The sequence below is a fragment of the Equus quagga genome, chromosome 6 (genome assembly GCF_021613505.1).
Source record: "Equus quagga isolate Etosha38 chromosome 6, UCLA_HA_Equagga_1.0, whole genome shotgun sequence".
Classification (NCBI taxonomy): Eukaryota; Metazoa; Chordata; class Mammalia; order Perissodactyla; family Equidae; genus Equus; species Equus quagga.
Genome location: NC_060272.1, coordinates 74,821,485 through 74,834,816, shown reverse-complemented (window position 1 = coordinate 74,834,816; position 13,332 = coordinate 74,821,485). Strand labels below are relative to the sequence as shown.

At 48.7% G+C, this 13,332-nt stretch overlaps 1 protein-coding gene across 1 annotated transcript in view; it reads left to right on the top strand.

The window, feature by feature from the left end:
• Positions 1–278: 278 nt before the first annotated feature.
• Positions 279–13,332, top strand: part of GTF3A (general transcription factor IIIA) — a 15,276-nt gene continuing 2,222 nt past the window's right edge. Inside the window, exons 1-7 of the mRNA XM_046663868.1 lie at positions 279–377; positions 3,052–3,477; positions 5,692–5,792; positions 9,864–9,960; positions 10,307–10,395; positions 11,458–11,531; positions 13,004–13,084. Of these exons, the coding sequence (XP_046519824.1) occupies positions 279–377; positions 3,052–3,477; positions 5,692–5,792; positions 9,864–9,960; positions 10,307–10,395; positions 11,458–11,531; positions 13,004–13,084 (967 nt within the window). The remainder of the gene's footprint in view (positions 378–3,051; positions 3,478–5,691; positions 5,793–9,863; positions 9,961–10,306; positions 10,396–11,457; positions 11,532–13,003; positions 13,085–13,332) is intronic.

Genomic DNA, 13,332 nt, shown 5'->3' with positions numbered 1-13,332 from the left:
GCCAGATTATGTAAGGTCAGGCAGGGCTGTTTGAGTTGAGCCAAAGCTCTTGGAAAACCACAGTCACAGGGGCAGAAACTCAGTGTCACAGAAGAAGCTGAGAAAAGAGTAGAGACAGGCAGGGATGATCCGAGACCCAGGACTGTGAGGGGAGGAAGCCTGAGGAGGGGAGGGAGGGAGGGAGAGAGAACACACGCACGAGCAAGTGAATGAGCTAGCAAGACGCATGCACAGACAGGGACACACGTGCACAGGAAATGAATGGAGTAGCCTAAGAGATGCTTGGAGAGCAAAGGAGTGAGGCTAAGGAAGACAGCCGAGCTGAAGAGCGGCAGACTGAGAAACAGACCGTGTGCAGGCAACTGCCACCCTATGCGGTCTGTCCACAGCCGGTGCAGTGAGAGTCCCTCGCGTCGCACGTGGATTAGTCTGAGTGGGATTATGGTCCTTGCACACGAAAGATTCCTTGATGAAGACATTCATGTCAAACTTTTAAGGTTTCACACAGTGCTTTCATGGTTATGTTCATTTAACTGACTATATTAATACTAAGATGGCTCCTAGTGTCTGCAAGTCACCTCACTACTGAGGGTCCAAAGATTATGATCCAGTCTCTGCCCTTATGAAGATTAAATCAAGATTGGGGAAACAGGAAATTGTATGTCTGAATGGTTAAAAGTAACCCAACACAGTCAAGGACTGTCTACTCAGTGCTACAGAGAGAAAGGGCTACAAAAGTTCAAAGGCAGGAGAGACGCATGGGGGTGGCAGCAGTCAGGGAAGGCTCATCTAGAGGCAGTCAGACTTGATCTGGGCTGAGAATTGTGCCCAGGGGAGGAAGCGGTATGGAGGGGCCTGAGCCCAGGGACCCCACTGCCTACCTCAGTGCTATTACCTGAATTGCAGGAATAATAGCAAGAGGAATAATAATGCTCTGCAATTACCAGTCTTGCAAACTCAAACCTAGAAAGTCTCAGAGGTTTAGGGAGATGAGGCTGGCGAACGTAAAGGTAGGAAAACTCGTTGAGAGGCTGTTGCAGAAGTCTGGGCCCAGAGCAAAGAAAAGCTAGACAGAGACGGACAGCACAGGTGCAAAAGTCGGCCAGGCCCATAATGAGCAGAGGAAGGAAGAGGATCAGGGACTCTGATTTCACTGGTGTGAGCGGGGGCCTTAGGTGTCATCATTTTCAAAACCTTCTGGGTGACTCTAATGTGCAGCCAGGGCTGGGAACCATTGTTCTGCGTTTTCATGAGTGGGAGACAGAATTATACCCCTGTAGACAAGAAGAAAGTGGGAAGGAGGTATAGCCAGATAGAGATAGTGAGATTGTTTGACTTACGATGTTGAGTTTGAGGTGACTGCTTGATGTTAATGTAAAAAAAAAATCCACTTGTCATTTAGAAATGTGGGTCATTGGAAGAACAAATTGGGGAGTAAACTGCAGAGAGGAAAGAGGTGGAACAATGGATCTGTTCAAAGGAAAGAAAGAGAAAGAAGAAGAAAGGCACAGCCTGGATCCTATTAGCTGCTTTCCATGCAGAGCTGTTGGGAGAACTGAAAGTTGGTGGGAAACGTCCCTCACACAGGGGGTGGCACATAATAAATGGAACTATCAGTTAATATAATCTCATTCCCTCCAAAAATGACTCTAACAGGTGGGGATTAACAGTCGAGTTTAAAGGTGAGAAAAGAGATTCAAAGAACGTTATCCAAAGTCCTACAGTTAGTAAATTTAGAGTTAGGATCCAAAGTCAGGTGACTGAGGCTCAAAGACCAGCTCTCCCACTACAGTACATCATAGCAGAGGGCTGAACACGGAAACCTGGGCACCAAGCTAAGGAGGTGGGAAGAACAATTGGCCAAGGAGACGGGCAAAGTCAGGAAGGCAGGAGGAAAGCCATGGGTGTACCACATGGGGTCAGGAGGCCAAGAGAAGGGAGGATCTTGAAGAGATTCACCATGTACCCTCGCCATGTCCACGGTGCAGTGGGCGTGGGGAGGAGAAAGCCAGAGACAACACAAGGGAAACCATTTAAGACTTTTGGAGTTGTAGGAGGGATGTGTGCGGACTCGTCCCCTGGAGAGGGCCTAGAGTGGCGAAGGAGAAAAGCAACAGGTGGATGCGTGTCCTAGACATGCGTCCCAGACACCCTCTCACAGTCCTCATGAGACCCTATGAGACAGGCGCTATTATCATCATTTCCACTTGACAGGTGAGGCTCAGGAGTGAGTACCACGTGAGGATTCCAGTTCAGGACGATGAAGGCCAGGCTTCTTTTCAAAACTGCACTCTTCTGCAGGGACCTGTTCATCACCTTCAAACAAGGCCTTGCTTAATGACTTGGAATAACGCAAGACATGAAAATTACATACCTGGTGGAAGGTCACACAATCCATCCTGTCGTTGTTATCCTCATCCAAGGACATCCTTTAAACACGTGGTCCTCATAAATCAAGATACCCATATCCATTCAGGCCTCTAAACAGTGCTTCCCAAATCTTAATGTGTGTCAAATCACCCAGAGATCTCTGATTCAAGTAGTTAGAGGTTATGATTTCTAGTGATGCTGCTGGTCCACAGTCCACACTTTGAGCAGCAAGGCCTTAGGGCAGTGGTTCCCAAACTTTTCTGCACATTGGAATCACCTGGAGAGTTTCCAAAACTACTGATACCTGTTTCCCACCGCTAGGGAATTGTGATTTAATTGGCCTGGGGTATGCTCTGGGCTTGGAATTTTTAGAGGATCCCCATGTGATGTAAAGTGCAGGCAAGTTTAGGAGCACTGTCCTCCTGAGGCTTGCAGAGGCAGCCTGTAGAAAGCATGCAAGGAAATGAATCGATAAAGATGACGAACCGATAATGCGGTAAGAATACAATAGCTTAAACTATGCAAGGTCAGTACTTTGAAGAGGGTAGTGGCAGTTGGGAAACACGTCACACTCAAGCAGCGCCTAGGAATCTGTCGTGCCTCTGAGGCACGAGCGCCTGTTGCTGGGAAGACGAAGCCCTCGGCTCCCTCTGGTTCACAGCACCCGCTCCTCACCCGTAGCGGGCGGGGCGCGGGCCGGCGCAGGCCTTCCTGGAGCATGCGCGAACGCGCCGCCGGCGTGGGCGGGGCCTGCTGTCCGCGCGCAGGCGCACCACTCCCGCCCGCAGGCCCGCGCCCCCGGAAGTGCGGCGGAGTCACGCGCGCGGTCAGCCGGGGGGGTTGGCGCCGGGCCGGGCGTCGGCCGCGCGCAGCCGCTTGGCGCACGTGGCTGCGCACCAGGCCCCCAGCGCCCTGGAGCCGCCGGCCTCGGTTGCCGAGGCGGTGTCATCCCTGACCATCGTCGACGCGTTCACCGCGGCCGGCGAGAGCCCCGCGGCGGCGGCCCCCGCGTTCCCCAGGAGGTTCATCTGCTCCTTCCCCGACTGCAGCGCCAGTTACAACAAGGCCTGGAAGCTCGACGCGCACCTGTGCAAACACACGGGGGAGGTAACGAGGCCGCAGAGGGGCGTGGCGGCCAGGCCCAGGGACGAGGGACGCGGTGGCCGGCCCGGGGGGCGCTGCCCAAGCGGCCTGGCGACAGCGCGTGGGTGCGCAGGGCCGGCTGTGCAGAATGTGTTCAGCTTTGGCACCTTGGCCCGCGGAAGCGAACCAGCTGTGCCTTAGGTTAGGGAAGGAACATGAACAGGTAGACCAGAAGTTCTAGGACCGAGCTCTCCGCGCTGTGGGCTTATTAAGAACCCCCCACCCCCTTTGATCTTGAGTCTTGGCCAGTCACCACCTCCCCATCATCTGTAAATACGTGCATGGTTGGAAACCGCCCCCACAACAGACACCTGTCTTAAGCACCGGCCTCCGGGAACTGGAATGGGAGATGACTCCTAAGTACTGGAGGTTTTGCAAGCAGCGTGCGTTTATTCTTTCCTAATTCAGTACCATCCCAGCACTGGAGAGAGCGAGCAGTGAACAGGGAAGGCTTCTGCTGTCTCCAGCCTCTCGCTTTAAGGGGAACAAACGAACGAATAAGTAGGACTGAGTCGCAGTAAGGCGAGGGCTGTGGCGACTGGTCAGGAACGGCGTTTCTTGACTGGAATGACAAGGGAAGGATCCAGCCATGCAACATTTGAGGGACAAACAGTCTGGGCGGAGAGAGCTGCGGATGGAGCCTGTGGTCCTGGGGTGGAGGGCAGGCCCGTGTCATGGGCTGGGGGACCACAGGGCAGGAGGCCTGAGAAGCAGGCCTAGAGGGGTCATTTGTAGGCCAGGGTACACAAGAGTTTGGGTTTCATTTTGAGGGCAATAGGAAGCCTTTGGAAGATGGCAGGTGAGGAAAGGGAGGCTCATGGAGGCTGAGGAATCTGCCCAGTTTCCCAGATTTGGCAGAGCCTGGCTTTGTGCTGCCTCGGCTGAAGGCCTTAGTTCTTAAACCAGGGCCCGGCAGTCCCTGCCTTTGCTTCTCGCACCTGCCTCACTTTCAGGCCACTCCTCCATGTGTCTTCATGGTTCCCATCCTCCTTGCCCTCTGCAGCATTTCAAGGCTGACCATTTACTCCTTGGGACCTTTTCCTCTTTCTCTTCCACCCTTTTCCTTGGCTTCTCTTCTGCCCTCTGCTTTGTCCACCCCGCCCGGTCCTCTCTTGGTGGTCTACCCCGGGGCCTGGCTTCACTCGTAACATCCATCATGCTCTGCCTCCGTGTCCTTCCTCTTGCCCATTCTCTCCTCCACACTTTGGGCTCTGTAACCAGTGTTCAAATTAGAGCTCACCTTTCCTTTTAGACTTGTGTGCTGTATTTTGGATATTGGCATTACCAGCTTCCTTCATACAGGCTGGAAAACGTGGAGTCATCTTTGTTGTCCCAAATCTCACACGTTAATTTGACAAATATTTATTGAGCCTACTCCATGGCGAGCTGTGAAAAGTTCTGTGGATCTGCTCTGGTCATGCACCTCGTCTGTCTTCCTGTCCACTTGCTTGGCTACTAGTACTTGCATCTGAGGCCTTGGTACCTCCCTCCTGGACTGTTGTGGTGGTATGTTTTCCATAGTTAAATAAACACAACTGCTTATTTGAGGGGTGTGTTTTGGCTTTTCCTATAGGTTCAGAATGGAGTCCCCTGCTGCCGACTCCTGGCTCCCAGGTGTGGTTGTGATTAGGGCTGTGAGCTGTTTTCCCAGGCACCTGTGAGCTCTTTCAGGTGTGAAACATTGTCGTGTAGCTGTGCCAGGCATTCTTTTAGCACAGATGCTGGGCTTGTCCAGGATGAGACAGAACTTGCACGTTCCTCTGCTCTAGCCTTTGAATAGATGAAAACAGGCCGCGGTGGAGATCTGTGCAGACAGGTCATGCTAGTGGCAGACAAGCCATCTTTAAGGGAGTTGCTGCTGCAGTCTCAGGTCAGGAGCAGGTGAACAGTGCTGTACGGTCACTGTGAAGGCTGTCTGCTTATTTCATATGCTATTCATAGAACAAAATCTGCTGCGGTGGCTTTGTGAGAAGTTGTGGCATTTGTGTTGTGTAACTTCACGCAGGAAAGTGTTGCCTGGGCATGGTGTAGCAGGTGCTGCACGCTTCGTGAGTAGAAACCGTCTCTGGAGACAGTCTGTGGCTTTGCCTACTAGACATTTTAGGCCTGAAAATAATACCAGAGCTACTAACTAGGGCAGAATTGATGTGCTTTTTTTCTTTCTTTCCTGCCTGCTAGAGACCATTTGTCTGTGACCATGAAGGGTGTGGCAAAGCCTTTGTCAGGGACTACCATCTGAGCCGCCACATCCTGATTCACACTGGAGAAAAGCCATTTGTGTAAGTAGTCAACTGTTTAAGGCCTTCGAAGCGGTTGTGTTTGGCAAATAGACCTGGTGAGAACGTTGATTGTTCACCCACGAGGTCAAGAACGTTAAGCTTCTTTGCTTTGCATCTGCTGATGTAAGAGGAGACTAAGTTTTGAATGTGTGGAAGAGAGGGGTTTTGTGGGTCATGTGTGTGATAATTTCAGGAGTGAGTAAATCTGAAGTTCTCTTGAGTTCCCATCCTCTCATCTCCCTGCAAAATGTATACTAGATGGGAAAGCAGCCCTGAAAAACACATAGTTCAGACTAGATGGAAAATGGTTCCCTGGCGTATTCTTGGCTCCGCATTGTCAGGGTCTTCGTAAACTGACAAGCTGCTGGGATAAGAGAGAAGCATGAAGTAGAGCTTTTAATGGTTTATCTTGTATTTCTTCAAATTAGGCCTCTGTACCTCTGTCATACGAGTTTTAATTTTATTCTTCTTGGAGTTACTGAGTATTTCTGAGAGGATAGAGGTATAGCTTTTCTTTTAAAGCTATGGATTTCAGGGGGCCAGCCCCCTGGCCGAGTGGTTAAGTCCATGCGCTCCGCTTCAGCAGCCCAGGGTTTCATCAGTTCAGATCCTGGGCACGGACCTAGCACCGCTCATCAAGCCATGCTGAGGCGGCGTCCCACATAGCACAACCAGAAGGACCTACAACTCGAATACACAGTACATAGAGCACAACTATGTACTGGGGGGCTTTGGGGAGAAGAAGAGAAGAAAGAAAAAAGGTTGGCAACAAATGTTAGCACAAGTGCCAGTCTTAAAAAAAAGAAAAAAAAAGCAGTGGCTTCAAATTTAGGGGGCATCAGAATCACCTGGAAAGCTTCTTAGAACAGTGCTGGCCCACCACAGAGTTTCTGGTTCAGGAGGTCTGGGGTGGGGCCTGAGAATTTGCATTTCTAGCACATTCCCAGGTGCTGGTGAAAATGTTCCATGAAAACAGTTAGTTTTCATTGAAAAAAACAAAATAAATGTAATAGCTGTCCAGAGCTGTATGCGGGAGACTGTGTCAGAAAACAGCTGTGTGGCAGGTTTTGCAGATGCTGGAATTTGGTAGCATAGTTTTGTTCCATGAGACAATTCCTTGAGCAGTAAGCTTTTTAACGGCCTGAGTTGATTTCTTTTAGTTTTAAGAGGATGGTGGATGTGAAGTGTCTCCTGTCTCCCTAAGGTCCAGGCAGTGTGAGGAAGGTGGGTTCTCGACACAGGATTGCCTTCACTGTGGTTTGCCGCATGGAGAGCCATCTCCTCTCTGGCTGAGCACGTGTGGCCCGCGGGAGTGGGGCAGAGTCCCGAGGATGGCCGTGTCTTCACTTCAGTCCCAGTTCAAGCACCCAGTGTGTTGTCAAAATAAATGACCCTGAGGGAAGCTTCATTTATTTCAAAATTCAGTTCAGCTAGATTAGCAAGGAGTAAGCGTGGTCTGGAAAATAGGGCTGGAGGTTTCGCTTTGGGGAGTTTATTGTACAGCTAGACTTGTGCCTGAATTAAGTGTCTGTACCAGGTTCTGTGCACCACGACCTGTAGAAGTAGAAGAGGGCTACCTTTTTGTGTGTGAAAAGGAGGGGAGGGGGAGACAGGATGAACCTGTATTTATATTTTCTTCTATTTGTGTAAAGAAACCTTGAAAGTTACATAACAGAACTGAAAATGTTGTCACCTGTCTTGGGAGTGGTGGGGAGGGCTGGGTGGGACGGGGCAGATGTGGAAGGAGACGTGGCTGTGTCCCTTTTTATGCTTTTTGGTTTCTGAGCTGAGTAGCTGTACACTATTTAAAAAACAGATCTCAAAGAAAGCATGGGTCTGGGTGCAGATGCGCTGGATGGATTAGAAAGGCGATGGTTATTCGCGCTGGAACCGGACAAGCGTGTGGTAATCTCCTCCGGCTCGCTCGCTCGCCCAGACCTCTCCCTTTAGCTCTGGATCTCCGTTGTCCAGCTGCTTGCTGGACAGTATCACATGGTTGCCTCTCTGGCTTCTTAAATTCCACGTGGCCGAAACCCCTCACCGTCCAACCTGGGCTCCGCTTTCCCTGTGGTCCTCTCCTCCCTTGTTCTTGTCAGGTGGCGTTGCTGTCATCCAGTGACCCACAGTGAAGAAGAGCAGCTCCCGTGGATGCCTCATTCTTCTTTCCCACCCTCTACAGCAAACAGGTCACCAGGTGTTGCTACTTACCCCTCAGATCCCTCTCCCCCGCTCCAGCTGCCACTGTCTCAGTCAGGCGCTGCCCTCCTCCATGAGGAATGGAAGTGTTTTCTCTGCCCCCCGACTGGCGCTCTCCCTCAGTACCCTCCAGGGGGCTTCCGTCCCTAAAACCCCGCAGTGCTTGTAAGCACCGCTTACACAACAAAGTCCGGGTTCTTAGGACGTCACAGAGATGACCTTTGTGATTTGAGCTTTCTGTGCTCTTGCCCCATTTGCTTGACACTCACACATGGAATTGTGGTCCAGCCATGGTTAACTGAGCAGCAGCCCCCCGCACCCCCGACTTTGCCAGGGTCTTTCATGTCCTGTGCCTGCTGTTTGGTTCCTGTCAGGACTTTTCCTGGCCCTGTCCTCCTGCCCCACGCTTGGGTTAGATGGCTGTGTCAGGATTAAAGTCAAGAGTGACAGAAAACCCAGCACGATGGAGGCTTAAACAAGAGAGTCTCTTTCTCTTGCGTACGTGAAACGCAGAAGTGAGAGGTAGATGGTCAAGGGGTGCTGCACAGTCCTCAGGCCCCGGGCTCCTTCTAACCCGTCTCTGCCATCCTCATCTTGGGGCTTTAGCATCGTGGTCCGGGATGCCTGGTGGAGCTCTGGTTGTTGCATAAGCATTCCAGCCACCAGAATGGAGGAAGGGGGCAAAAGAAGTATGCCCCCTTTTTAGACACTGGGGGGGTGGTGATCAGGATGAACCAGAAACTTAGCCTTGTGGCCACCCCTAATTGGAAAAAGCTCTATTTCTGTTGGCTGTGTATCCAGCTAAAACTCTGAGTTCTGTTCCTGAGGTCAAAAACAACACCTGCTGGCACTTGTAGCGATCTCTGCCACAGTGCTCCTCTCGTGGGCTTCCAGGGGCCTCTGGCAGATCTCTCACTGTCACTGTGCAGCTCTGTCCTTCTGCCTGTCCCTGAGGATAGCACAGTGCCTGATAGGAGTATTCAGTGAATGGCAGCTAAGATCAGGGCTTGTAAGGAAGTCCTGCTTCATCCATCAGGCTTATGAAAACTCATCACAAAAAGAGCACATATTTAAAAAAAACACAGGGCTGGCCCTGTGGCCGAGTGGTTAAGTTCGTGTGCTCCGCTGCGGCGGCCCAGGGTTTCGCCAGTCCGGATCCTGGCATGGACATGGCACCACTCGTCAGGCCACATTGAGGCGGCATCCCATATGCTACAACTAGAAGGACCTACAACTAAGATATACAGCTATGTGCCGAGGGGATTTGGGGAGATAAAGCAGAAAAAAATAAATAAATAAAAATTAAAAAAATAAAAACACAGTGTCACAAAGAATTTACATAATTTTTTGAGGCCAAGATACAGAAACGCTCCTTAAGGGGAACTAGAATGGCTTGGTGACGTGCCAGAGGCATCATGGTTTATGGTTCTGTTCTCAATATCTGTTGTTACCTCTAATGATGAGCTGAAACTAGTTTTTTTGAGGTCTTTTGGAAATGCAGGTTATAGTGACATTTCAAGCAAAATTAAGGTTATCAGATTCCAAACTGAGAACTTACTTAAATACGCTTGAAGCTTAAGCAAGCTTTGGTTTTTGGGCCCTGGCGTTTCTCCTCTTCCCCCTGCCCGGTGTGGAGGGGAGGTCTGCCGCAGTGTGCTTGATTTCAGAAGCCTAACGTGAAAATGCACCTCGTCACGTGATAACCACATCAGAGTTAAGAGGCCTCCATGGTATGGCTTCACACTTTGGAATGTGTTAAAGACTATTTTATACTGTACTTTGAAATAATTAGCTTTCATAAAGTAGGAGGATATACACATCTTAAAACGCTTCTTCCCTTGGTTTACTGCTTTGATTTTATATACTTTCTTACAGTTGTGCAGCTAGTGGCTGTGATCAAAAATTCAACACAAAGTCAAACTTGAGGAAACATTTTGAACGCAAACATGAAAATCAGCAGAAGCAGTATGTAGTAAGTATGAATGATTTTATATGCTTAAATTCTATTTGTATGCTATCGCCTATGTTTCTAAGATTTTCATCATCCAAATTTTGTCAGTGACACTAGGTATCATAATAATGGTTTATTTTGAAACCATTTTTTTTGCTAACTCAGGTACGTTATCGGCAGGCTACCTCCAATGAAACATTTTTGCTCTTTCAAATGTGTTTCTCTTTAAAGCTTCCTGACAGAGTTTTATAGTAACTAAATGGTGAAAGTAGCAACTATGTAACATCCACAATATTTTTATCCTGAAAGGATTCTGTTAGGAACTGTCTTTGATTTTTCTCAAGACTAACACACCTCTACCAAACAGTGCAGTTTTGAAGGTTGTGAGAAGACCTTTAGGAAGCATCAGCAGCTGAAAATCCATCAGTGCCAGCACACCAACGAACCGCTGTTTAAGTAGGTATTTTACGTGGGGGAAAATCGCTTACATTTCAGGCGAGAATCAGATCGAAAAGCAAAGGTTGGATACAAATGTTCTGAAGCAGTTTCTTAATCAACATTTTTCTTTTAACATGTACAGTATATACCCATTTACATATTGGGGCATTTTAAAAGTTTAATTTTGCTTTTGTTTCTCTAAAAGAAATATTTAATGTTTCAGAATAATTTGTGAGATTAGTATAATTGTGGTTAAGCTTGAAGGGAGGGCTAAGAAGTGACTTGACTGTTTAGAGCATGTTCAATGATAGGAAATGTCATTATGAAGACACTGAGTATTCCTTTCCTACAGAACAAAAGTGAGTGAGCTTAGCCTGCATTAGAGAGGGTTTCGTGGGGAACATGAAAGGGCAACTGGACATGCTGGAACAGACTTGCCAAGGGCATCGAGGAGCCTGACTGCCTGCTCGAAGGTCGTCTTGAAGAGTGCTGGGTGGCTGGCCAGGGCCGCCTCCTGCTACACAGGACGCCTCGCCCTGGGAGTTGCTGCAGGGCCTGCGCCTGGCCTTGCTTGCAGGTCTGCCACTTCTGCTTGTCTGCTGACGCCTAACACAGCAGTGGCGTGTGCTCTCTATTGCTCACAGAGGCGGCTGCACCTGCTGCTGTGCTTTTCATGCTGTCCCAGAGCAGCAGCATTAGAAAAACTAGACACAGACGATTCAGGGTGGCTTAGTGGTTTAGCTAAGCCATCTATTTTTAGCCATGAAAACAGTCTATTTTTAGAAGTCTAAAGATGAAAACATGGTTATCACTTATGTTAATAAGTTATCATTTATTAACATAAATTGCTTATGTTAATTTGATCACATAAGCAAAAAAAGTAATGACCTTTTTCTCTCAGCTTGTTTTGCCCCAAGGTTGGTCAAGTAAGTTGAATTTCACGTCTGATCAGGTCTAAATTTTAAATCTCCTTTTTTTTGACTGGTTTGCTTGTGGGAGAAAAGGACAGAGTAATGTTTACCGCGAGTGGAGTTCCCCGTGACAGTGGACGGGCTAATTCTCCACCTGTTCTTAACCCAGGTGTACCCATGAAGGATGTGGAAAGCACTTCGCTTCTCCCAGCGGGCTCAAACGGCACGGGAAGGTCCATGAGGGTACGTATGGACCTGCTTTGTGACGCTCACTCTCAGCGAGACACCAGCATGGGGTGTATTTGGTTCTTCGACCCGCTCGGTGCCTTCTGCCCTAGTCCGTGGTCATACTGAGAAACTCGGAACTATGCAGGCAGGGGCACCGCTCTGCTTATTCGGGTTTATACTCTTTTTTTTTTTTTTTTCAAAGATTTTATTTTTTTCCCTTTTTCTCCCCAAAGCCCCCCTGGTACATAGTTGTATATTCTTCGTTGTGTGTCCTTCTAGTTGTGGCACGTGGGACGCTGCCTCAGCGTGGTTCGATGAGCAGTGCCATGTCCGCACCCAGGATCCAAACCAACGGAACACTGGGCCGCCTGCAGTGGAGCGTGCGAACTTAACCACTCGGCCATGGGGCCGGCCCCGGGTTTACACTCTTGAGCAGACAGGCACTGTTTGCTGTCGCTTCTTCCCCTATCTGTTGTTGTCGTTCAGAGTTAACGTTCTGTTGTTTACAGCGAGTGCCTGGCTGTGCTTTATACTTAGGAATGTGTTGGTTCTCCAGCCAAGGTTTTGCTTTTTCACACTTGTTTCTAACCTCTTCTCTTTACCACCTGGGCCGTTCTTTTCCTTGTTGGCCTTCGAAGGGCTTGGATAAGAGTTTGAGGTTTTCACAGTAATCAGATTGCAACTTTTTTCAAAAAGACTTCATTAAACTAACTACTTGAATCTATTATCTGTTTCCATGAGGGATTTTTGATAATTCCAATTTCCAAATCCCTAGGATTTCTGAGATTTTTTTATTATTATTATTTAACAAGAGATTAGTAGCTGAGAGTGAGGAGCAGCCTCACTCTTTTTAGTTTCTAACTGGTATTTAGTTAGGTGAAACTCAGGTTGGCTGTCACACTGATTAATCCAACTCTGGTGCTTTGCACAGTGCCTGTTTGTGTGGAGTGTTTTTTCCTGGGTTCTTCTGGTTTTTTCTTCATAAGCTGTACCCTGCTGCTTTTTTGCAGCAGGACTCTTACTGGATGGTAGGACTTGAGGGAGCCAGGGGGTGGGCACATAACTACTGAGATAGAGTGTTGGTGGTTTGCCAGGGACAAAGGACCATGTAACTCTTTTTCTGAGGAAAGAAAGAGCAAGCAGAAAGCAGAGCAGGGAGAGGGGCTGTGAGCATGAGCCGTGGAGCGGGGCGTCAGAGCAGCTGGGGGTGCGTGTGCAGGATGCCCCCTGACAGAAGAGCCGGAAGGGGAGGGCACCTTCCTGTGCAGTCTGTGAAAGTAAAAGCCTGTAGGAAGTACCTTCATGCAAGTGTTTGGTTTTACTGTAAAGCAAGCTTTTCTGAGATTTTATTCCCACCTCTTGAGACTAACAGAATACTCTTGGGAAGTAGGTGAAAAATTATAGAGGTATGTAAGTTTCCTTTCTAATAACCATTGATGTTTACACTGAATATTCACAAAAGGCAATGCAACAATTTTTTTTAATAGGTTATATATGTCAAAAAGAATGTTCCTTTGTGGCAAAAACATGGACAGACCTTCTGAAACATGTGAGAGAAGCCCATCAAGGTAAGGCAGTTGTGAATGGGATGGTGTCACTATTTGTCCCTAGAGAACTGAGGTCATGCTTTTAAAGAGTGAAATATTAAAAATGTGCTCTAAAATAATTGTTGCTATAGTATGTCTTGTGAAATGCTGGGTACCTCAGCTGTCTGACACGTGAGCAGAGATCTGTGGTCCCAGGGTCAGAAGAGCTCTGCCGGGTCCCATCTGCTGTGGACACCAGGCGTTCTTAAAGGCTCTGGCAAGTGAGGAGT